This window comes from Melospiza georgiana, chromosome 15, assembly GCF_028018845.1.
Source record: "Melospiza georgiana isolate bMelGeo1 chromosome 15, bMelGeo1.pri, whole genome shotgun sequence".
NCBI lineage: Eukaryota > Metazoa > Chordata > Aves > Passeriformes > Passerellidae > Melospiza > Melospiza georgiana.
The window spans coordinates 1,461,962-1,486,889 of record NC_080444.1 but is presented as its reverse complement, the minus strand read 5'-3'; the positions used below and the strand labels follow the sequence as shown (position 1 = coordinate 1,486,889).

At 49.7% G+C, this 24,928-nt stretch overlaps 1 protein-coding gene across 5 annotated transcripts in view; it reads left to right on the top strand.

The window, feature by feature from the left end:
• Positions 1 to 20,440, top strand: part of HTR4 (5-hydroxytryptamine receptor 4) — a 62,686-nt gene extending 42,246 nt beyond the window's left edge. For 3 of the 5 annotated variants that reach the window (XM_058035035.1, XM_058035031.1, XM_058035032.1), the window contains one exon: positions 20,070 to 20,440. In XM_058035035.1, coding sequence (XP_057891018.1) covers positions 20,070 to 20,157 — 88 coding nt within the window. In that variant the 3' untranslated portion in view covers positions 20,158 to 20,440. Of the gene's footprint in view, positions 1 to 7,255; positions 7,332 to 18,525; positions 18,705 to 20,069 lie in introns of all 5 variants that reach the window. The other 2 variants (XR_009115282.1, XM_058035033.1) reach the window with 2 other exon arrangements.
• Positions 20,441 to 24,928: the final 4,488 nt, after the last annotated feature.

Genomic DNA, 24,928 nt, shown 5'->3' with positions numbered 1-24,928 from the left:
TTCCTCCAGAGGTGTGCCCAGAAAGAGATGGGAGAATGCCGAAGTTGTGTGTGAATTTTGGCATCATTTGGTCCAAAGGGAGCAACCTGACCCTGTGGATGCTGCCTGCTGCATCTTCTTCAGGAAAGGGACCAAAAGTTTCTGCAAATGGGGATGTTATGGCAGTGGGGTTTTACAGCTGCTTTTTGTCCCCTGGCAGGGAGAGCAGTGGCAAGAGGGGCAGACCTTGTGCTGAACTCAGCTATGACACAAGTTAGCACAATAATGAGCTGTAAATAAATGGGGATTTCTGGGTATTCAGGGCTCTGTGCAACACCAGACTGACAAAAGCCAAAATTATCTGAAAAATGCTGTGCTCCCCTTGAAACAGAGTGTTTGCATTTCTTCTTCACCAGTAGCTATTTATTCAACACAAACCAACAAACTCCTGCCTCCGTGAATCATTGAACTCTTGTACAGCACAAGTGGATGGGGAGCCAGGTCAGCATTGCTGGAATTCCTGGATAAAACAAGTTGTGAAATTTTGCCACAGCAAAGAAGATGACTTTGGGTGAAATTTATTTGAGCAGTGATCAGAGCAGACAAACTCTGGCGCATCTGGGTCAGGGAGGTCACTCTGCTGTGCTCCCATTTCCTCTCAGAAGTGCTCAGAGCCCTGCATTGCTCTCTTCAGGGAAAGCTCTGGTGAGAGGTTTATTTACCACTCCTTTTCCACCACTGAGAGGTCTTCTCCAAATGTCAATAGGATTTCTCCAAGGGAAAACACTTCCTGATTTTCCTCCTGAATGAGCCAAGAGAGGCAAAGTGGGGAAAAGCAGAAATGAGCACCCGAGGGGGTTGGAACTGCAGTGAGTCCCAGCGCTTCCTGCTGCCACTGGAACAGGGGTGCAGCAGCTCAGGCTCCAGTTTTTAGAGGTTTAACAGCTCCATGGGTCCAGAGGAATAAAAATAAATCCCTGGTGGTAGGAAAGTGGTCAGAGCTGCTGTGGAGCAAAAGGATGAGTGATCACAGAACCCTGGAACCATAGAATGGTTTGTGTGTATGTTTGAATGGTTTGTGCTGTTTTTTGAAAGGTTTGTTGTGGTTTTTGAGTGGTTTATGGTGGTTCTTTGAATGGTTTGTGGTGGCTTTTTGAATGGTTTGTGATGTTTTGTTTGAATGGTTTGTGATGTTTTTGAATGGTTTGTGGTATGTGGCTCTCAGCCAGGGTTCCCCCACAGCACAGGTGTGCTGGGGATGGAGCAGTGATCCCACCCCACCTGTGAGGGTGGGATTTCATTGAGGGTGGGATTTCATGGGCTGCAGCTGTGGCTCAGCTCAGGAAATGCAGAGGTTGTCCCTCAGAGCTGTTCCTGGTGCACCCAGCAGGTCTCTCAGGATCTGGGCTGACAGGTAAAATATCTCCTCCTGTTCTTGAATTGGGTTGAAATTTCTGGGAATTTTAATGATCCTGCAAGATGAGTCAGAGCTCTGAGAGGTTCTGTGTCCTTCGGGACAAGTTCATGGACCCCAGGTGGATGTTTTGGGCTTTCTCTACCCTCCCCATGTTCCCCAGACTCTCTGTTTCACACTGGATTTGCCCTGGGCATTTTTGGAGGTATTTTGGAGGCAAGTGTGGAGTTTTTGTGCTGGCGGCACCTGCAGAACTCTGGGGTCTGTGCTGCCCTTTCTCCAGCAGTTCCTTTATTCATGGCACCATCAGGGAAGAATTTGCCCCCTTGACAAGGTGCTGATAAAGCACATTCCCACTAAATTATTTTTTTTTTTAATTCCTGAGCTAAAGCTTGAGAGACACAGCAAATGATGAGCATTTAAAAATGGTGAGTTCAGTGATATTTCATTTGTTTTGCCCAGGGCAGGGCAGCCAGAGGTTGCTCAAGATGTGTTTTCCACTCCAGAGGTTTCAGTTCAGGGATCAGCTCCCTGTGCCAGCAGAAGTGGCTCCAGACCAAGCCCAAGCTGAGGGGATCTGATTGCTGCCTGGAAATGTTAATGTTGTTAAATAGACAGGAGATAATTTGATTTTCACCTAAATTTCATTAGCTGCCAACCTGGAAAGGAATTCTCTAAAAATATGGGGGATGATTAGACTCAGTTACAACTAAAAAAAGAGTTTTGTCATTTCTTGAAGGAGCTTTCTTAATTTTTTAATGAAGCTCTGCCAATATTTACAACCAAACTTATGTCCCAACTTCCCTGGCGTGGTTTTCCAGCTTGGCATCAGTGCCAGCCTGCACAGCGCCATTCCCCGTGGCTGGGGCTGTCAGGGCACAGGGAGCTGTGATCATCTGAGGTCCCTCAGACGCGTTTGGGCTGAGTCAGGGGAGATTTGGGATCTGCTGCAGGGTCCAGGGGCAGAGGAACTCTCAGGTGCAGGACTGTGGGTGTTCCACAAAGCCCAAGTCACCACCCTGTGTCAGAGGAGCCTCCTTGCCCCAAGCCCTGCTCCCCAAAGAGCAGGAACTGCTGGAGCCTTGTCCAAGCTCCAAAAACGCCTCCCTGAAGGGAACAGAGACCTTCTGATAAGAGAAAAGCTTCTTGTAATTGTGCTGAGTGAAATCAAGATATTTATCTTGTTTCCTACAAAGGAGAGAGGGGATTAGAGGTTTACAATAGCACAGTTTCCTTCAATTTTCAAAAGATAATCTCCTTCAATGTGTCTGGATGTTGGAAAAAGAGATTACAGTGCAGCTAAACCTCTTTTTGTTCTTTGGCCCTATACAAGATTTAGGATCAGAAGTTCTGCCTCAGTTTGTGTCTGGTGAGGAAGCTGAGGCTCTGCAGAGCACCTGGAGCTTTGGAAGGACTGAGATGTAGCTCATCTTTGTCTGCTTCAATCGCGTGATTTGTGCTTTGGGCAGTGAGGGTGTTGTGGTGGGGCAGGGTCTGCCTTGCAGCTGGAATTAGGGACCCATGGCCAGGGCAGAGCCCCCAGCCCCACATTCCTGCAGCTGGGACACCTGACAGCTCCTCTGGCACAGGGCAGAGCCCCCAGCCCCACATTCCTGCAGCTGGGACACCTGACAGCCCCTCTGGCACAGGGCAGAGCCCCCAGCCCCACATTCCCCACATTCCAACTGCATTTAGATAAACGCAGCCATCCCTCATAACGCAGCACCTATTGAATCCAACTCCCAGTCCTTTGCTTCATTCCAGAGGTCCAAAACAGGATTTAAAACTAATTTTGGTGCCTGAATAAACTCTATTACGGATAGAACTTTGCTCCCCACCTACTCTCCTTCTGTTTCAACTGACCTTTGAATGTGTTGGGCTGGTTCTCTCCTCTCCAGAGATTAATTTGGTTTATCAGCAAAGTGTTTTCAGACAATGCAAATCAGCATGTGCAAAGAGCTCCACATGCCTTAGGGTTAGAAATTCTATGGGAACCTCAGCAATTATTGTCATTCTGTTCTTCCTCGGGGCAGCAGTATCTACAACTCAGAGCTAATTGTGTAAGTGCATTTTAATTTTAGGTTCACTTCTTTGTTCTTCTTTTCAATAATTTTCTTCCTTTCTGATTGCTAGAGGAGAATTTATTTAAGCATTGTATGCACCACCCCATTGTAAAGTCACAGTGTGGAAAAGCTCCCTGTTGCTGTTAAAATTGCTTTTAAGGCTTTTGGAATTACTGTGGGAGAGAAAACCTCGTTATTCCCAAGATGTTTTGGCCAGAAATTTGGTATTTCCAGGAAGATGTCAAGGACTTTGAGCACATCTGATGTGATTGGTTTTTAACAATTTGCCAATTTTGGGATCCTTCCCATTGTCTGTGAGGCTCACCCACCTGTGAGCCCAGCTCTTGGGCAGCTCTGAGCATCTTTGCACCTTCAGCTTTCCATTTCAAACCAGGAAATTGGCATTTGAGGGTTTGGTTTGATTTATTTGGCGTTGCAGAGGTGATCCTTGCCACTATCTGCTGCTCAGTGCATCTTGAGTGGGTGACCTGGCCTGGCATTGATCCAGAGCCAGCCCTGCTTTGGGTTTGCCACCAGTGAAGCTGCACGTTTGCTATGGGAATGTGGGAATGACATCCTGCCCTGCAAATATTCCATCCCTGTTAAATCCAGCTGATTGAGGCTGCTCCTGCAGGAGCTGATGATTTCCAGCCCTCATTCTCCATTAATCTGTTCTGGGGCTGTGGCAGACCATTGCAGGCACCAGAAAAGAGCATCTGGAAATGCAGGTAACCAGATTTAGGAGGCACTTGGGGAACTCCCCAGGGACTCCTGCCCAGGCCTTCTGCTGGGCTGCCCTTAAATTGGATTGGAGGCAGCGCCACATTGCAGGCCAGGTCTGAAATGAGTTTTGCACAGTAATCCTTGGGACAGGCTTGGCTGTGCGCCCATTCCTTGCTCTGGGCTGGGAGCAGGAGCATTGCGTGGTTCATCCGGAATTCCTCCCTCCCTCTGCTGCTGTTTCCCCTCCGAGCAGCCAGAATCCCCATCTCGCTTCATTCAGCCCTCCCTGGCAGTGGTGTCAAAGTCAATCACGTCCCGAGTGAGGATTGTGTCTGCCACTGTCACTGACAGCCCTTCAGAGCTGCTGCTGAGGATCTGGCAGAAGGGTTGTTAATGAGCCTGTTAATTTGTGTCATTCCTCTGAGCCATCAAAGCGCTTCAGGAACGGCGGAGCGTGTGGCACTAAAGAGCTTTTTGCTTTATCTCTGGAGTGTTTGTGTTATCGTGGAATCCCTGAGGCTGGGAAAGCCCTCCAGGATCGAGTCCAAGCTGTGCCCCATCCCCAGCGTGTCCCCAGCCCAGAGCACCGAGTGCCACCTCCAGGAATTCCTTGGGCACCTCCAGGGATGGGGATCCAAACCTCCCCGGGTACCCCCTTCCAATTTTTTAATGGGCACTCCAACCCTCCCTGGGTACCCCCTTCCATATTTTTAATACTTTTCCCTGATATGATGTCACAGCCCAAAGATGTGACACCCACACAGGAGCCTTTTCCCACTCTGAAATCCTTTTCGCTCTCAAAATGAAGTCCAACAATTCCTTTAACCTCCGTGTTTTCCAAGCTCTGAGTCCTGGCAGTGCTTTTTCCACCACTGAAGCAAAGCCACTTCTGGAAAAACACATAAACAACAGTTTAAGTGCAATGCACAGCAATAAATTGTGGAGATTTATTTAAGAATTGAAGGAAAAAATATGGATTTATCCCTTTGCAAAGCTCCGTGAAACAAAGCAGAGCCAAACGGGGAAACTCAAGCAAAAAATCAAGAAATTGGTCATGTCTCACATTAATGATATCTATGAGTAACTTTATCACAGATTGATCTGTCAGAGCGCAGGAGCAGTCCCACTTTCCACTGATGTATTAAAGGCACATTAATGCATTCAGGGAGATTCATGCCCTGTGCTGCTTTTGTGACAGGCTTTTACAGCACCAGAGCTGGTGTTTATTAGCACTGAAAGCACTTCATAACACTTGGAGCCAGCTTTTGAGACAAGAACTGCACAAAGCAACTGCTCGGCAGGCAGGGAAGCAATTAGGAGTGACAGTGCCACAAGTGCTGCCAGGAGAGCTGCAGAGAGCTGGAGGGGGGATGTTTTATCCTGCACGAGTGTCCCACCCACCTCCCAGGTAGGGATGCAGCTCCTGGGCATCCCTGCAAATCCCTCCTTGGGCACAGCCTCTGTAGGAATGAGGAGAAGCAGGCTCTGATCTCTGCTCTGGCACAGGGACAGCACCCAGGGCAGGGTCAGGCTGGATTTTGGGAAAGGTTCTGCCCCCAGAGGGTGCTGGCACTGCCCAGGCTCCCCAGGGAATGGGACACTGCTCCAGGGCTGCCCAGGGTGGGATTTTGGGGCTGTGCAGGGCCAGGGGCTGGACTGGATGATCCTGTGGGAACTCAGGATATTCCATGCTTCTATTCTGTGAGAGAACCCCATAAAACAGCGGTTCAGGGAAATGAGTGATGCACTTCAGCGACAAACCAATTCCTCTGTTTTTGAAAGGATCTTTGTCCTTGATAAATTTTAAAACAAGCCCATAAAATCCTTTAAAATAAGCTGCAAGCTAAATTAATTTCCTTAAAACCCTCTATCCCTCTATGCTTTGCTTCACATGTGTTTGCCTGGGGAGATTTGGCTGTAAAATTGTGTCTGCTCACCTTGGAGCTCTTCTTGTCCCATAGTTCATAGTCGGGCACCCAGCTGGGCTGTCCTGGAGCCCCTGCCCTCCTCTTCTCCCTCCTGGGCTCTCCTGTTTGCAGGCACAGCACACACAGAGCTCCCAGGCTCCTGTTTCAGTCTCAGGGACAGCTCTACATTATCCTCTCATGGCATAAGGAAAGCTGTTTAACTCTGAGGAATTGTAGCTGCCTGAAATTTGATTTCTTCCAGCCCAGGACTGCTGTTTTATAGGGGAATTTTCTTTTCTATGTGCAGTGTTTAGAGGTCTTGCTGGCTCAGGAGAAAAGTGCAGGATGAGGGAGGGGTTACGACTGTTTTAGGAACCCCTGGAATTTCCTGTTGCACTCCAGGGGATTGGTGGGAGACCAGCAGCCCACAGAGGGGCATTTTGAAGCTCATCCTTGCAGGCAGGCCTAGATCCAGCTTTGGTAAAGGTGAAGTGATGACTGCTGATCTCCTGCGCTGCAGACTGAGTCAGGGAGCTCAGCTATTGCTCTCCCATCTGAACATAAAAACCCAACCCAGCATTTCCAACAAATTGGAGCTGTCAAAATACTCCAGGAGCACCAGCCAGGGACCTCCAGCAGCTCTGCACTGCCTCATAAATCAGATTTTTTAGCAGTGAGCATGGCTGCTAAAATCATGGGGACAAATGAAGTTGCCAAGTTACAACTCCCTGGACTTTGGTTTGAAGCCAGCTGTGGCTTCCTCCAGGGAGGATCCTCAGAGCAGAGGGGTGCTTAGTACTCATGGAATGGTTGGGAGGAAGGCAGGACCCAGCTCCCAAATCCCTTCCAGAGCAATGCTGGAGAGGTTTTGGAAAACAGGCTCAGCAGAGAACTCCTGCCTAAAACCCTGTTGGGAGATTTTCTTGAAAAGCAGAATGATTCCCAGGATGGTTTATGGAGAAAAGGACTCCAGCTGATGGCTCAGGTGGTTCTAAGTGAAACTCAGGCTCCATTCAGCGGGAGGTTTGGGGGTGTAGCTCTGACTGATGCCATTGACTGCTCAGTGTTTGGTGTGGGGCTGTTTCCCAATTAACCAGTGCTGTGTTTTTTTCCTTTTTCCCCTTTAACTCCCTCACTGTGTCTGTCTTTGCTCCTTCCTGCACTAAAAGTGGCTGTTCCTCTGTCTCCAAGCTCCTCCTGCTCTTCTGCAGCAGACCAGCTCCTGTCTAGCCATGACCATGCTCTGTAAGTCCCTTCTTTTATTACTGCAGCTCTGTCTGTTCACTGTTTATTGCTACCCACTGTAAACCCTCCCTGATTTATGGCTTGACACTTGTGGGGTGGAGGCAGCAGCCCCAGGGGAATGGGGATGCCTGGCAGGGCATTGGACAGGGAAATGTGGATAACAGGGATTTTCCCCTTTGGGACGGTTGTTCTCACTCCAAGGACCAGCACTGCAGGGTCTCCTCAATGGGCAGCACACAGAGAAAAGCAGGATACAGAGAGTGGGTTCGGATAATAGGAAAAATTCTTCCCTGGGAGGGTGGAGAGGCCCTGGATCCCTGGCAGTGTCCAAGACCTGTTTTAAGTTGGTTAAACCTGACAGCTCAAAGGCTTCCCCTTCCCTCAGAGGTTCCAGGGACACAGTCTGTGTTCCTGCCACCCTGGGAATGCTCCAGGGCCAGGCACTTCCACACGTGCAGCTCCAGCAGAGTGGAATAAGTGTGGGATTGGCTTCCTCCTCAAAATGGTTTTGGAACGAGGGCAGGGGAAAGGAGCAGGGCTCACCCCAGGACTGAGAAAATCCCGGTGGTCACAGGGACAGCCTCCCTGTCTGTGACAAGTCACAGGGACTGACAGGACACAGGGAATGCCCCTCTCCCTTCAGTGCCACCCCCAGCAGCTGCAGCATCCCCAGGCACCCATCCCTTCACCCAGCCCCAAATCCTGGGCACACTGCACAGCTCCCTCTCAACCTGAATTATCCCAACAGATCTGGGGCAGGCAGGGGCTTCCCTCTCCTTTTCCCTTCAGTGCTTCTGTTTATTCCTCATTAGGCACACAGATTTCAGCAGCTCCTTCACAGCAGCAGAGCTCAGGGCAGTTTCTGTTCCCTCCATCTGGAAGTTTCCCCTGGCAGGGCTGGGCACAGGGGGAGGCAGAGCTGAGCTCAGGCTGCAATCTGCTCCCTGGAGCTGCTCTGCAGAACACCCAGCACTGAGAGAGAGCTGCCACCATCCCTCCCAGGCCTGCAGGAAACAGAGAATCATGGAATGGGTTGGGTTGGAGAGACCTTAGAGCTCACCTGTCCCACCCCCTGACATGGGCACCTTCCACCCTCCCAGGTTATTCCAATCCCTGTCCAGCCTTCAGGGGCACTTCAGGACTCCTCACATTTTGGGATCTAAGGCTCCACTGAGCACTCAAAGGTCTCCACTGCAGCTGCACTCAGCTGTTATTCCCTCAGTCCTTTGTGCCAGGTGTCTGTGAAATGTCCTCTGTGAGTGTTTCTGTCTGCTCTCACCCCTCTGGAAGCATCCCTGTGTCCATCCCTTTGTTGTGACCCATCTTGGCTGCAATTTTCCCAAAAGCTGCACTGGAGAGAGGCTGCAGGTGTGCTCTGCTGGGTGTGCTGCTCTCTCTGCTCTCCAGGGAAGTTGTTGCTTCTGCCTGGAACAATCCAAGCTGAGCTGCTGCCAAACCCTGTGACCCTTGGACATAACACCTCTCCCCTGGTTCTGCTGGGCACAGACAGGAAAATCTTGATTTTTCCATCATATCTATGCAAAGTAGTTACAAAACCTTTCCCATCTGGTCTGGTAGGATTTTACACTTCCCTGGTCAAAGTGACAAATGCCTCCCTCAAGGTCAGGACAGCAGCAAAATTATTCCAATTCAGGAAACAACAAGGAGCAAGGACAAAAAAATCAAAATGCACTGGAAGAGGTGCCATGGGATGCCACTTCCATGATCTGGGCCAATTTTCCCTGGTCTGGAGACAGAACTGGGGTGAGAAAACTGCTTCTTGTTCTTCTGCTCCTCTCTTTGTCCTTGTTTGTGTCCCCAGTTGATTTTGTCGCAGCTGTTATTGATGAGATCCTCGGTGAGGCTGCACAAAAGTTATTGGAGATCATGCTGGGGGTTTTTTGAGCCTTAGAAGCACTGAGAGTGGAGTTGTCAGTGCCTGGTGTAGGAGCACAGCTGATTGGAACACCTCAGACATCAGAAAAAGTGTTTTCCACTTGTAACTCAAACCTTTCCCCACAATGGTCCTTGGAGGCTGCAGGTTGTGCCTGGAAGGAGAAGGAAAAGCTCCTTTTTGTCTCTTTTCCTACATCAACAACCCCTTGGTGTGGTGAGGATGATCCCTGCTAGGAGTTCTGCCTGTAGTGGTACAAGAGATGTCTTGGAGAGAGGTCTCAGCAGCAGAAACCAGGGGCTGCCCAACTTTCCAAAGTGTGAATCCTTCAGTTTTGAGAACAGGACCAATGGAAATAGCCTGGAACAGGCTGGAAGGGCAGCAAGGATGATCAGTGCTTCAGTGGCAGTGTCTCCAGGATGAGCTGAGCTGGGTAGGTGGCACTTTGCTGGGCAGGTGCAGCGGGTGTCCTGCCAGCTCCGTGCGCTTTTCCCAGCACATGGAGCTCCAGGGCTGGGCAGCACCTCTGGCTGGGATCCAAAGGGAAGGACAGAAAACTGCCGTGGGGGAATGAGGAAAGAGAGGGAGGTTTTCCCTTTTATTCCAGTTAAACCCAGGGTGAAAGGGGAAACAGGCACGTGTGTGTGTGTGTGTGCGTGCTCTGTATCCCAAGCACAATTCCAGCCCCAGACTGCAGCCAGCACCTCTGAAGGCTTCTCCAAACACCCTCACTGGGACCTTTCCCTCAAGATTTCAGGGATTTGAGCTGAAGCTGCTCCTCCATCCTCGTTCCTTCCCCCTGAGGAGCACGAGGAGGAGCAGGGGGACGGAGCCTCGCGTGGTGCCGATGGCAGCGCCATTTCCAGAGCTATCAACAGTGTCATTGTCATAGCTCTTGGAATGGTTCTGCCATAAGCACTGGACTGCCAGCTGCCGTGCTCGGGAGGGCCTGGCCCACCTGGAATCTCCCTCTGTTGGGGTGGAGCCGGTTCCTGAAGGATGGATGGAAGTTGGCCCTCAGAACTTAAGTGTCCAACCATCATCACGCTCTCCTGATCCACAAGAGATGGCTGATGCATCCACACCTCCCTGCTTGGGCCAAGAAGAGGCAGAAAGTCCATGGAAATGTTGGGAGCACGCCAGTCAGGCTCTGCTTGTCTGTCTTTGGGAAGAGCTGTACTCCTGCAGTGAGTTTGGGTGCTCAATGTGCTCATCCTAAGCAGCCCACCCTTGGAAGGTTGTTGTGGAACTCCTTGGGTTGTGGAACTCCTGTGCTGCCTTGAAGGAATCACAGCTAGAGGGAAGATCCTGTGACAAAATCCTCACAAGTGGAGCTGTCAAGCAGAACAGGAGCATCGGGAGCCCCGGGGTCACAGGACAGCCCCTGCCTTTGCTGCCTTTGTCCTTGCTCCAAGAGTTTCCCTGCAGGGTTCTGTGTTTTGCCATCCCAGGTTCTTTTTAGCAGAGAAGAGGAGGAGGCTCAGCAGCTCCAGGCCTTGCTGGGCAAAGAAATCAGCATGGATGTGCCAAGGTGCCAGGAGGTGCTGGGGAAGGGAATTCCCACCAAGCCCTGGCAAACAGGGGGACCATTCCCTGCTGGAATTCCCATCCCATGGCAGCTGATCCCCTCTGGGGGCTGGCTCAGGCTGTGGGTGTGCAGAGAGCAGCCAGGGCACAGGGGGCAAAGCTTTTGGAACAGGAACCAGCTGTAAACTCTTGACCCAGATCTCCCTGTCTCCCATGAGTCTGATCCTGCTCCAGAAGATCCCACAGGGATCTGAGAGCCCCAGCAAGGGGAAATGTGTCTCTGGCCCAAGGTGTGCAGCATCAGGGATGGATTCTGGTCACTGAAGAGTCCAGGCATTTGTGACAGTTTACTTGCCCAACCCTCTGGAGGCATTCTAAGAACTAATTAATTCTTTCAGCTTCTGGATTAAACTCTCGTGCAAAACATCCCATCAAACAGAGACCATTATATGGTGTGTTAGTGTAATTAAATAAAGAGAGAACTGAGCTCCAGAGATGCCCACAACACTTAATTAAGATTAATTAAGCAACATGAATTACAGCTGGAGAGGATGAAAGGGAGCAATTCAGCACTGGCTCAGCAAAGGGGTGGGATGCTGGGTTCATAAATTGTTTTTCAGAAGCCAGGTTGATTCCAAGGGGTTGGGTTTAGTCCTGGAGCAGCCCCATTCTCCTGGCCAAACTCAGGGATCCCTGGGCAGTTGGAGCAGTGAAAGTCTGGATTTCTGGAGGCTTGGAAGCACAGATAAAGCTCTGCCAAAATAAACACAAATTTTCTTCACTTCCTCTCTGAGGCAGCAGCCTGATCTTCATTCCTTGGAATCAGAGAATCCCAGAATGGTTTGGATTGAAAGGGACCTTAAACCTCATCCAGTTCCAACCCCAAAACACCTTCCACTGTCCCAGGCTGCTCCCACCCCCAATATCAAACCTTTGCCAGGAATTTCCCCCCAAAATCCAACCTAAACCTGAAATGGTTTGAAGCCATTTGCTAAATTATTGGGCAAAGCACATCTTTGGTTGCCTCCACATAACACAAAGAATTGTGCTGCAAAATTGGGTTTATTTTGTGAGATCAGTTACTGCTGTAGGAGAGCCCAAACTTTAGGCATTACACTGGAAACTTGATGGGTGAAAAGCAATTTTCTGTTCCATTTGCCACATGTATCACTGCTTTGCTTTTCCTCAGGAAGGAGCAGACATAAATCTGAGCAGATTTTATTTACCAAAGCAGGGACCAGGGCAGAGATTTATAGACTGTGTCATCTCCTCTGGAGCAGAAAATAGACAGGCCCAGGGGCAACCAAGGGATGGCACAACCTTCAGAAGTTTGAACTTATTTGTTTGCTCTGCACAGCAAATTTGATGGCAATGTATAAAGAATTGGACAGGTGGGGTCTCACAGGTGGCTCTGAAAGACACTCAGATCTGCAGAAGGACCAGAAGAAAGCACAAAATATCAGAAATAACCCTGTGTAAGCAGCAGGGATATGAAAATAAAGGGTTTACACACACACAGGTGTTTTGATGGCCTTGGTTGCCTCCTGCTGTGCTCAAAATCAATTAATTGATCAGTGGAACTCTTTGTGTCATCTGCAGGGAATTTCTCTAAAGAATGATCTCCAGAGGAGCTGCTGAGAGCTGGTTTTACTCTGAGAATAAATACAAACCCATCAGAGAATAAATAAATATCTGCTTGTTTATGATCCCTTGTTTTTTGGGTTCCCCTCATCCTCCCCACAAAACAAGCTGTGCCTTATATTCAGATTTCTGCCCGTCCTTGCCCTGGACAGGGCACATTCAAATGTTAAGCTTGAGATTTTTCTTTTGGACTCCTTCAGGAGATTGGAGGCTCAGAGGAAAATAATAAAAGGTTTTCCTCAGGTTCCAGAAAGGTTCAGAGGGTCCCTGAAATCCCAGAGGGAGCAGGGCCTGGCACCACCTGCACAGATCCTCACGGGATTAATTGGAATAAAACCCCAGGAGCAGCTCCTGGAGAGGCTGAGGTGGGATAAGATCAGCAGCACAGCAGGTCTGGGGACAGGGTGACAGAAAGTGGGGGCTCAGCAGCCTCTGAATCACAGCAAGATGAGGCAGCAGCTCCTGTCCCCCTCCTGCAGAGGATCTGACCCTGCTAGGAGACAGCTCTTGGCAGGGAAGGGGATGAGCCAGGGGAGCATCATCCTTCCTGAGGAACAGGGGAAGGAACAGAGCCCAGGCAAGCTGTGCTCCTTGGCTGGGAACCTGCACAGCCTGAAACAGGAGAAACTGCCCAGGGAAGGAGCCAGGGATTCATTGGGAGCCTCAAATCCCAGCCTGCGCTCCAAACCAAGGCTGCGCAGGGAGGATCTGGAGATTTTATTAAATTCAGCACCCACTGCCAATGTCCCCATCTGTGGTGTGACATTTAATCCTGATAAAAGGCTCGCAGAGGATGAGGAGTGGGGAGCACAGCTCACAATTAATTAATATTGTTCACAATCTCAGGGATGGAGCTGTACGAATTCGCACCCAGTGGGTTGTAAGGGAGAAAGTCCAAAGGCAGGAATGTGCTCCTTTAATCGCATCATAGAATTATTAATTGGAAAATCTGGATACAGAAGGAGAGGGGAGAAGAAACTCCCACTGAACACAGCACAGTGGAACCTGGTGTTTGCTCTCTCAGCAGGATGGGGACCTGAGGAAAGGCAGCCAAATAAAATTTTGATAAGATTGATGCATAAGATTTACCGAGCTTAACCTACAACAGGTCCTAGTTGAGATGTTAAAGGCATCACAAGGTTATTTTTAATTAATTTAAATTGTTTTTTTCTTATTAAATTTAACAGGTTTTAATTGACTGTTATTTAACTGGTATTTTGTTATTTAATTTTTATGTCATTACTCCATTACAAGAAAATCTAATTTTCAGCCCTTAAATAAATACCTTAAGGCAAGCACAGCTTCCCAGCACCACCTTGGGGCTGCACAGAAGTCCCCAGGACACAAAACTGTGGATTTGGCAGGACCACAGGCAGGGAGGGCTGGGTGAGCCATTCTGGGGAGCAGAGCTCTCCCCTCAGCCTGCAGGGTGGGAGGGAGACCCAGCTGCTCTGGGGGAGTTGGTGCCATTTGCTCCTGAGCAGCCCAAAGCAGTGACAGGAACAATGTGCACATGCCAGCCTTTTGTTATCAAACTCATGATGCTGGGCACAAAATCTGCTTCTGACACCTAAAAAAAAAGCTCTGCTGTTCACACACAAAGCAGGGAAGGAGGGGGAATTATTTGCCAGATTTCAACGAGCTGTAATTCCATTTTCCACTGGGTATTTCAATGGGAAAAGCCATCAATTCCCAGAGGGAGAGAGTTGGTAAATACTGAAAGGGAGGCTTGGATCCCCTGCCCTGGAGGTGGCACTCAGAGCTCTGGGCTGGGGACAAGGTGGGCACAGGGCACAGCTGGACTGGATGGGCTGGGAGGGCTTTCCCAGCCTGAAATTCTGGGATTCTCCCACTGTGGCACATTTAAAACCTGACAAACTCCACTGAACAGCTCCAGCTTTTGCCACTGGTTCACTCCACAGCTTTAACAAATGTAGGTTTTTTTCCCCAGCAGATAAAAGATGTAATTATGCCAGTGGTGAAACCTCCATTAAAAAAAATAAGTCTTTCTCTTCCATTTGAATATTATTAATTGATCCTGCTTGTGTTTCATTAATTGAAACACTTAAACCCAGCAGCTCCCATCTGGGGGTGGCTGGGAGCTGCTCTAATGGGCTGCTCTGCGCTTCTGCTGTGTCTGAGCACTTCCAAGTGCTCTCCTCATTATCAGACTGGGGCTCTTATGGCTGTTGCATTAATTATGGTGCAAAAACGAACTGGAGGCCAAAATCTGGAGCTAATTAGTGCCTGTAATGGAGTGCCAAGCTTAACATTAACGAGAGAGAAATGGAAATAGGGAGTTAATGGGAGGAAAAGGGGAAAGGGCTCCTCTTCCCCACATCCCCTGCGTGGCCTCTCTCATTTGTTTATTTGTTTACCCTGCTTTATAATTAGCAAATGCATTTCACTCACTGCAAACAAGGAGCTCCTCGTTGATTCTGAAATTTGCTTCATTTCTGTCCTTTGGTGCCCAAATTGCTGCTTCTGTTGTGGAAACATCAACTCCTGCAACATTAAAATGGCACAAATCTAAAGCAGAAGAGCTCAGCAGCTCTGGGCCATCCCCAGCTCGTGGTTCCTGTGTGGGTCCCTTGGTTTCCAGCCCCAGTTCCTCCTCATAATACCCAAATTCAGGATTTTCAGCTGAAGTTGAGCAAAACAACCTGCAGTGGAAAACAGGGAAAATTATAAACATTATCCAGGTGGAGCAGCTGAAAGCAGAAAGAGAGTGGAAAAAGGGAAAAATGATCAAATTCAGCAATGGTGGTGAGGGGGATTGGAAAGGACCACAGAGAAATTCATTAGTAGAGCCTGGAATAAAGAGGATTAAAAAAGAAGATGGAAATGAGCACCTGCAGTCCCAGGGAAACAAAATTTGGGTGAAATTCAGCAGGAGAAAACCAAAAGGAAACCAGATACTGAGGGGTTTGGACATTTCATTTCAAGATCCTATTTCAGGTTATTATTTGCCTGCACTTCTAAACATCCTCCTTGAAAAGGATCCACAGCTCCTGCAAACACAAAACCAAAGGGACTGGAAGGGGTTTAATCTTGGTTTGCCAGAAAAAAAGAGAGATGATGGAACAATGGGGGAAAAAAGGAGAGACACAAACATATTGGGAGATGCTCTCTTTGTTTCCTGGGATTTGTCAGAGACAAAAAAAAAATCTCCCCTTTATCTTTTTTTTTTAATGTTCCTCTTATTCAAGAGAAATAAGTATTGACTTACTTGAGAAGTGCTAATTTTAACTCTGGATTTCTTCAGAAATCCTATAAAGTGCACTGAAAGCTGGGTGGTGTGGGCTGGAGACAGATGTTTTATAAAACCTCTGCCTGATATTTAGCAAAGAATGACGAGGGCTGAGTTCAGCTCCCAAGGTCAGAACAGCATTATTTGATTTAAAGATAATTAAGAGATTCAGCTTAACTGCTCAGGAGTGGGAAAATAAACACTTGTCATGAGACAGAGAGAGATTTGTGTTTAGATTTGACTACAAAGGACTCTAAAATCAACATTGCTGTCAGAGCCATGTAAATAATTCAGCAATTCCAACGTTTTCCCAAGATCTGGGTTTTCACATTGGGCTGTAATGGGATAATTCAATTTATTCTTACCCTGCTCTAATGATTTTATGCTGATGGCCAAGTGCAGAACTTCACTGCAGGGATGGGAGCAGCACAAATTCGGCCCAGAGGTTACAGAGTTACTGGGAAGCTTTTAATTTTCTGGAGTTTGTGAACCTGGGAATGCTGAGAGAGGGATAATTCTGCTCTCATTTGTGGAAGTTTCACATGCAGCTGCATTAAAAGCAAATGTTTTGTGAAATTCCATATAATTTGGCCTCTGTGGATTCATTTTTTCAGCAGAACAGGGAAATGGAGCAATGCATGTTGTTCCCAGTTCATTGTGACATTTGGCGGAGTTCAGATTTGAGGGTTTTGCTCTTTCAAAGTGGAAAAATATCACAGATTAAAATAGGGAATTCCAGAGATTCTTGGATTTTGTGTCACCCTTTTCTCAGTTCTCTGTTTCCCGGCATCTCCCAGTTTTCCAAAAATATCAGGAGTCCCTTTCAGGCAGGCAGCAGGAGGGGACATTCCTGATGTCCTGGAGAACAGGCTCTGATTTTGCTCCTGGCCCTCTGCATCTCCTCCTGTGGGATCTCTCCTGGTGCTTCCAGCCTGGGGAATTCCTGCTGCCTCCCAGACCCATCCTGCCCTTCCAGGCCTTGGTTCCTGGGGCTTTGGGGCTGCCATAAAACACAGAAATTAAAAAAAAAAACCTCTTTTCCACCCATTCCTGACACAGGAATGGAGCAGAGCAGAGCCAGCACAGGCTGGGATAAAGCACAAAATCCATCTGAAGCTTCTCTCTTCCCCTCACTTCTGTCGTGGTTTATGAATTCTGTTGTTTTCTAATTCAGAATTTATAATTCTGGGACTGAGCAGATGGTGCAAGACTGATTTCAGGGATGTGTTCACTGAAATAACCTCTGCCAAGTGATTGTTCACCACAATCCCACTGCAGAGCAATTATTTGTTCTTGCTCTTGCAAGTCCCTCTGGAAGCAGCAGAGCTCAGAGGAAAGGACACGAGCTGGGAGGGTGAAGTTCCAGCAGTGGTGCTGCAAATATTCCAGAGGAAAATCGCTTTGGGAGAGAAAGGAAAATGCAGGGAAAGATATAAATTGGGGAGCAACACAATTGTCAAATCTTGGAAAAGTTTCAATCCTTCATTCAGTTTGGGAGCTCAGTTCCATTTAAAATGTGGCTTCAGCCAACTTTTACCTCAAAACCTCTTCTACCTGCCACTATTTTAGGTGGTTGAGAAGAAAAATTGTACAAAAATAAATTATTGAGAGTAGGATTCTGCTCAAGCCAAGTGCAATCCTCCCAGTTTATCCATTTTACATAATTTCATCTTGTTTTCCTCTGGTCCCAGCAAATCTTTCCTGGGTGCTCCTGCAAATAACAAAAGGTTTGTGATACATCCCCTACTTGCCTTTTCCTTGGAGATCTGTTCCAGGTGGGATGGTGGCTGCTCCTGGGGGAGTTTCTGCTTGTAGATGAAGGAAGAAAAGAGTTTGGAAGTGTTTCATTTGGAGCTGGGTTTCAGCAAGTGGAAAAGGAGAAAACGAAGACACAGGCAGTGAATGCTCACTCCCAAAATTGCCAATATCACAGTGGGGAGATCAGACCCTGATAAAAGCAGCAAAGGGCATTGAACATCAATTGGAGTCTGCTCTTTTCTGCTTTTTTCTTCTTTGTTTTATCTCACGAGGAGTTGAAGACTTGCTCCAGATCAGAAATGGGGAAAATATCTGAAAATGGAGAAGTTTGGAGAGTGAGAAAAGCAAACAAAGTGAACAGCTCAGAACAGCAGCAGGTCCCTGGAGGGGCAGGGCCTTCCCATTGTTGGGATTTATTGTTTTATAATTTATTTATTGGGGGGTGCACAAATCCCACCAAGGAGCCCATCAGGGCAGGAAAACAGCACAATTAATTTGCTGTAGATAATTTACTTAATGCATTTAACCCTTTTAATGTTCTTTTTTCCCTGCACACATATTCCAGCTCCCTCAGATGTATTTATTTCTCACACCTACCTGGCTGCTTTCCCTTGAAGCCTTCAGCCCTCACAGGGAGGGTTCCAGTGCTGCTTCCTCCTTGCATTGTAGGATAAATCCCTGGCTGAGGCACACCAGGTGTGTTCCTGCAGGGGAAGCAGCTGAATTTCAGGTGCAGATGAGAATTTCTCTAAATCTTGCTCCCCACAGGTACCAAGAGCTGAGAAATGAGGTGTATTTTCAGAGAGAGATCAGTGAATGCACATGGAAAGAGAGAGAACAAAAACTTTGTGTGAGAACAAAGCAAGGCTGTAAAAATCCCAGCTTTTATCCAGCACTAAATCAGTGCCTTACAACTGGCAGGGGGCCCTGAACTTGCATTTGAAGGGAAAGGCTGCAGGGTATGGAAAACCCCACAGAACACAAAGGCCTGGCAGCAGAGGACTCCCTTAACAGACTCCTGGAGATGTTGGGAATATTTTCGGGACAATGTGCTGGTACCTGAGCAAGCCATGGATGCCAGGGATGCTCTTCCCTCCTGTGCTAGCAGTCCTCTTTCCCCACAGGGTAAACAGCTGGAAGTGTTGAACTCACTGCCAGAGGCTTCAGACAGACACTTTGTGCCACACGACATCCTGGGACACCTCAATGACTCCTCTTTAGCTTAATGAACCTCTAACAATCAGCACCACCTGCTCTTGCTGCTCTTGCTCCACTCTGGGACGGCCTCAGAACACGGAGGAAGGTTTGGATCCCTGGGTGTGCCAGTCCTTGTCCATCAGGATCCTTGGGTGTGCCAGTCCTTGTCCTTTGGGATCCTTGGGTGTCCCAGTCCTTGTCCTTTGGGATCCTTGGGTGTCCCAGTCCTTGTCCATCAGGATCCTTGGGTGTGCCAGTCCCTGTCCTTGTCCATTGGGATCCTTGGGTGTCCCAGTCCTTGTCCTTTGGGATCCTTGGGTGTCCCAGTCCCTGTCCATCTGGAACCTTGGATTTCCCACTCCCTGTCCATTGGGATCCTTGGATATCCCAGTCTCTGTCTGTCTGGATCTTTGGATATTCCTGTCCATCTTGATCCTTGGATATCCCAGTCCCTGTCCATTGGGATCCCTGGATATCCCAGTTTCTGTCTGTCTGGATCCTTGGATATTCCTGTCCATTGGGATCCCTGGATATCCCAGTCCCTGTCCATTGGGATCCCTGGATATCCCAGTTTCTGTCTGTCTGGATCCTTGGATATTCCTGTCCGTCTTGATCCCTGGATATCCCAGTCCCTGTCCATTGGGATCCCTGGATATCCCAGTCTCTGTCTGTCTGGATCCTTGGATATTCCTGTCCATTGGGATCCCTGGATATCCCAGTCCCTGTCCATTGGGATCCCTGGATATCCCAGTTTCTGTCTGTCTGGATCCTTGGATATCCCAGTCCCTGTCCATTGGGATCCCTGGATATCCCAGTTTCTGTCTGCCTGGATCCTTGGCTCTCCCGGTCCCTGTCCATGGTGCTGAGCTGCCCCGGGTGTCAGGGCTCTCTCGTGTCCCAGCTGTGGCAGAGCCTTTGGCATTCCCGAGGTGTCCCGGGTGGATCGTGTCCCACAGTGTCCCAGTCTGACCTGGTCCCTCAGTTCCAGCTCTGTTCTCTCTCTGTGGCTGTCTCGTTGGAGTCTGTTCAGTGTGAGGTCAAAATGTCTCTGCTTGTCTCTGACATCCAGTCTGTGACTCGTTGGGAGCACATTTTTAATTCCTGGTGCTTGTTTGAAGTGCTGGAGTTCCAAGGGGCGTTTGAGGGAAACACCTGCACACTCAGTGCCCTGGCCATGCTGGGGGCCAGCATCCAGCTGGGAATTCCTGCAGGAGCATCCTCAGCCCACACTCAGGCAGTGCAGCTCACCTCAGACACCCCAAACCCACCAGCTTCTTGGTTTTCAGGGATTGCTTTGACTGCTCCACATTGGATATTTCATTCCCAAAGCAGGGATTCACACTTTTTAATGTGGCATCTGGATATTTGGAACAATCACTCTCCTAAATACACTTTGGGGTTTGCTTGATCTCATTTTCCATCAGTTTGGCCTCTGAGCTGGCACTGACCAAGGTTTGTGTTCCCCTGCCAGGTACAAGGTGTTACACAACGGGCACCACCAGGAACAAGAGAAGCTTCCCATCCACCCCGACCCCGAATCCCAAGAGTCCTGTTTCTAGTCCTGGCCCAGAAGAGGAGGAACAGAGGCATTTTAGGATATCCCAAGGATTCACAGACAGCAGCACTTGAAAATCCATCCATCTGCATTGTCCTGGTGCTTCCTGCAGTGAATTCCCAGGAATGTCCAGCTGTGGGAGCTGGGTGGGAGCACGGGGAGGGTCAGGACTGCTGTCCCTGTCCCTGCAGGAGCAGCTGGAGCTGTGCCAGAGCCCTGCTCCAGCAGTGAGGCATTCCTGGCAAAGCCAGGGCCAAAACAGCTCCAACCGGCCCGTGCAGAGACTCCTGATGCTCCTTTCCTGCTGCTCCTCTCCTCTCCTGCTGCCCCCTGCTCAGCCCACCCCACCCTGCAGGCCACAGCTGTGGGGTGGCACCGAGCTGCCCCATCCCTGCTGGCTCTGCCTGGGCCTGGGCACTGCCAGGGGAGGAGCAGCCCCACGTTTTCTCCAGGAGAACAAGAGGAAATGTTTGCTGCCCTTTGGTTCCAGCCCCAGCTGCTGCTCCCCGAGCCTGCAGAGCTCTGCCCTGCCCTGTGGAGTTTCCTGGCCCGGGAGGAGCCCAGGAGCTGAGTGGGACCAGCCCAGCTCAGAGCCACGGCCCTGCTCTGCCATTCCCTGGGGATGGGACGTGTCCTGGAGCCCAGAGCTGTCCCCATCCCTCCCTGAGCAAACTTTGGGCGTTCTGAGGCAGCAGGAGCTTGGCCAGGAGCCAGAGCCAATGGATCACTAAGTGCCATCTTGGAAACAAACCACCTAAATCCTTTTCTAGCTACATTTGGAGGAGAGACTTCTACTTACCTTTGCCACCTTTATTTTTCTATCTGTTGCCGGTCACTTCCAGTCGAGGCAAGGAGTGTTCCAGATTTTCCAGTCTCACATTTGCCAAGACCTCAGTCCTCAGCTGCTTCCTGCATGTTGGTGTTGCCACGTTCCTCGTGGGCTGCTTCTCCCTTTGCATGGAAAGGGCGGGCAAGGCTCTGAACTCCACAAATTTGGGAAAAGGATTTTCATGCAGGATCAAGAGCACGAGCCTCGACCCTTTTTAGGTGAAGATCTACCCCAAGATGCCACCCTGAGCCTAGAAAATACAATTGTACTTTGTCATATCGTGGAACCATGTACAGATATTTTTAATGTACAAAGAAAAGCTGACATTATTTATTATTTTTTATCAGGAACATGTGGTTTTTTCATTAAAAGCTTCTAGACCAAGGAGCTTAACATGTTATGTATTATTATTTAGTAATATTTCTGTTGCTATGTGACAGGTATTTACTGCAAACAGACAAATCCCGCTCAGAACAAACAAAAATGTTGCTCAGTAGGAGAAATGTTGTGCATGAGAAGAACAAGTGGCTTCCTGGCCATGGTGTCTGACTTCTTTGAATATTTCTTCCACAGCAAAGTCACTGATAAAGCTTCACACCCTTTTCCTGTAGGATTCAGAAGGACACTGGGCAGAAACAGCCCCAGCTGGAATGTTGAGGTAGAAAATTGCTGACTGCTGGAAAGACAAATTATTGGTGTTTGTGGTGGAAGGTGCTCCTGGTTCATCTCTGGGGCCTGGTTGGCAATGACCTGTTTTTACAGGGCTTTATTTCCAAAAAACTCAATTTAATTTTACTCTTGACACCAGAACTGTGGAGAGAAAAAAGCTATTATTGAAAATTTGGAAAAAACCATCCAGGGCTGCTTCAGTGCTGTGATCTGTGGAAGTGCCCACAGGGGTTTGTTTGGCTTTGGGCACACGAGGCTGCAGAACAGCTTGGCTTGGTTTCCCCTCAAGTATCAAATTTCTCAAAGAAATCCTGAAAAAAAGATTTTCTCCGTCCCCATTGAGGGGCATCAAATCTTGGTGTGAAATTTCCTGGAGTGAGATGGAACCAGCAGCACAGGGAGGGGTTCTTTGGTTCTGCTTTGTCCTTCAGGCATTGTTTTCTCCTTTGTTTTATGTGCATTAGGGAAAGATCTCTTTTTTAATTTAAAATAAACTCCCAGTTTCCCCAGGAGCAACATTCCCAAGGCTCTATCAATGGGAGCAGTGGCTCACCAGCCAAAATGGTCAAAAGCTCTCACTGGGGAAAGGCTCCCCCCTTCCAACTGGATGAAATTCCAAACACCAAATGTCCCTGTCCAGGATGGACACCAGCACACCTCTGATGCCTCCCTGGGCTCACCTGGCAGCTGCTGCTCGCTCAGCCAACAATCCCAGCACAGCTTCTGTGACCCAGCAGTGCCACCAGCAGTGGAGAACGCCCTGGACAGGGAGGGTCTCCTGGAAAGCCCCACTCTGCATCCCCTGGCTGCTGCTGTGGCCTCCCCGTTCAGCTTTGCCCATCGTGGCTGGTGGTGCCAGTCCTTGCCTGTGCTCAGTGTCTGTGCTGCAGTGGCTGTTCCTACAAATAAAAACTCCTCTCTGGATGTGGCAGTGAACTCCAGCTTGGGCTCATTTCTGCTGCTGCTGGCACTCCAGGCTGGGAGCAGGAGCCACCTCCCTGCTGCCCCTCAGGAGGCTCCAGGGGCCGGAGCAGGGAGGGGAATCTGCAGGGGCAGGCTCAGGGTGGGCACAGCAGGAATTGCCCCATGGAAAGGGGGCTCAGGCACTGGAACTGCCCAGGGAGCTGTGCAGAGCCAGAAGGGCCCTCCTGAGCCTCCTTTGCTCCAGGCTGAGCCCCTTTCCAGCTCCCTCAGCCCCTCCTGTGGCTCCAGACCCTTCCCAGCTCTATCTCCTTCCCTGGACACGCTCCAGCCCCTGCAGGTCCCTCCTGCCCAAGGACCCAGAACTGGGCCAGCACAGGGGACAGTCCCTGCCCTGCTCACAGGAATTTGTTCATTCCCAATAATGATTTATTTGTCCAGGAGCCCCCACCTTGTCCTGGCCCCTTACCTGGAGGATTCCCAGGTCCCTGTGGAGCTGCTGATGGGATCAGAGCCATCCAAAGGGATTCATGTGAGAAACGGAAGCCAAGGGTCCCCTGGATATGGAGCAGGGGATCCCCTGCTCCAGAGACACTTTTTTGGCAAACTCTGCTCCTCCAGGGGTGTCTCTTCCACCAAAGGAGGACAAACATTGGGAATGTGTCACTGAAAACCTGCAGAGCTGACAGGTAAATGATGCTCACCTTGCCTCTGACTGAAAATGGCTTTGATTGTACCTCATCTGCTCCTCCTGTCTCCTGCTGGGCTCCAGAGCTCTGGGAACAATCAGCAATGCTGCATTAGCTGCATAAATGCTGCTTTTACATTTCCAAATACCCTCAGTTTAGGGATTACTGCAGATATCTCCAGCCTAAAGCTCATCTCACCCAAGATCGTGGCTTTAGGGTGGAGTTCACTCCCAGCTGGCCCTGCTCAGCAAGAGGAGGGAGAATCTGAAGGTATTTAAGGCTCTTTGTGTCAGCCTGACTTAATAACGTGCCCAGAACCAATGGGGCCCAGCTCGTGTCCAGCTCGTTCCCAGCACAGATGAGGAGCAGGAGCAGCTCCAGCCAGGAGCTGCTTTGGGAGCAGGCAGCCCACACAGGCACTGAGTCATTCCCACCCAGCTCAGAGTGCTGAAGGCAGGGAGAGCATTTCCATTCTGTACCTGCAGCTGGGAACCCTTCCCCGGTTCAGGATCCCCCTTTCCTCCACATTTGAGCTCCTGAGCCACCTCTGAGCACTCCCAGGCCAAAGGGAAGAAATCTGCAGGGGATTAATAACACAGACTCCATAAAAATATACCAAAGCTTTTAGTTCTTCCAGTTTTTGTACAAACCTTCCTAAATAAAGCCCCAGTTTATCTCCTGCCAACCCCCAGGGAGTGCTGAGGAGCTGAAGGGAGCTCTCCAGGCCCTGGCTTTGGCTGCCCTGTTGTCACATGCAGGGCACACAGGGCCAAGGTGTCCCTGTCCCACCCTGACAAGAGGTTAAGTTGGAATTGCTTAACTGGGACCTAAAAGTGGAAATCCTGGGCAAGGGGATCCACTCTGAGCAGCCTGGAGAGAGAGCAGGGGCATCATTCCTGTCTCCATCAACCCCTTACAGCTTCTCTTCAAACAAAAATCCTTCCCTTTCTGAAACCCAAGCACTGGTTCTGCTCTCCTCAAGGGGAGGGAAAAGCAGCCCCAGCACGGTGAGCAGGAGGCTATGCCTCTGTGCTGTGCCCAAACACACCCTGGCCTTTCCCTGTTTACCTCCTGTACTATTTGGATGACATTTCCAGGCACCTGAGCCTCCCCCAGCTGGGATCTCTGCATCCTCTTCCAGCAGGAGCTCTGGGAAAAGCAGCACCAGAGTCAGCTCAGGCTCAGTCCCAGCCAGTGGAACCTCCACCAGCAGCTGCCTTCTCCAGCTGGATGGACCTGGGGTGCTCAGTGCTCCTCGGGGACTGCAAGAGGAGCTCCCTGTGACTGCAAAGAGTCCTTCTGACTGTGCTCCTGCACACAGGGACAGAAACCCCACCAAGATTTCACCTCCCCAGAGTGGCCGAGTCAGAGCCGACCCAGGGAAGAAATTCCTGCTCTGTGTTTTCCCCAAAGCCACAGCCAGGGGAAGCAGGGCACAGAGGTGGTGCCCTCACATTTCCTCCATCAATTCCTTACCTTGCAGCTCAGTGCTGGCCAGGCTGCCTTTGGAGCTCCTTTGGGGACCCAGGAACAAACACCCCTGGTCCCAGGGGCTGTGCTGGACCCCAGCCTGTCCCCACAGAGCTGCAACTCCTGTGCTGCAGCAGGAGCAGCACCACTGTCCCCTGACCCGAGGGACAGCAGCTGCTCCTCCTGCCACACACCAG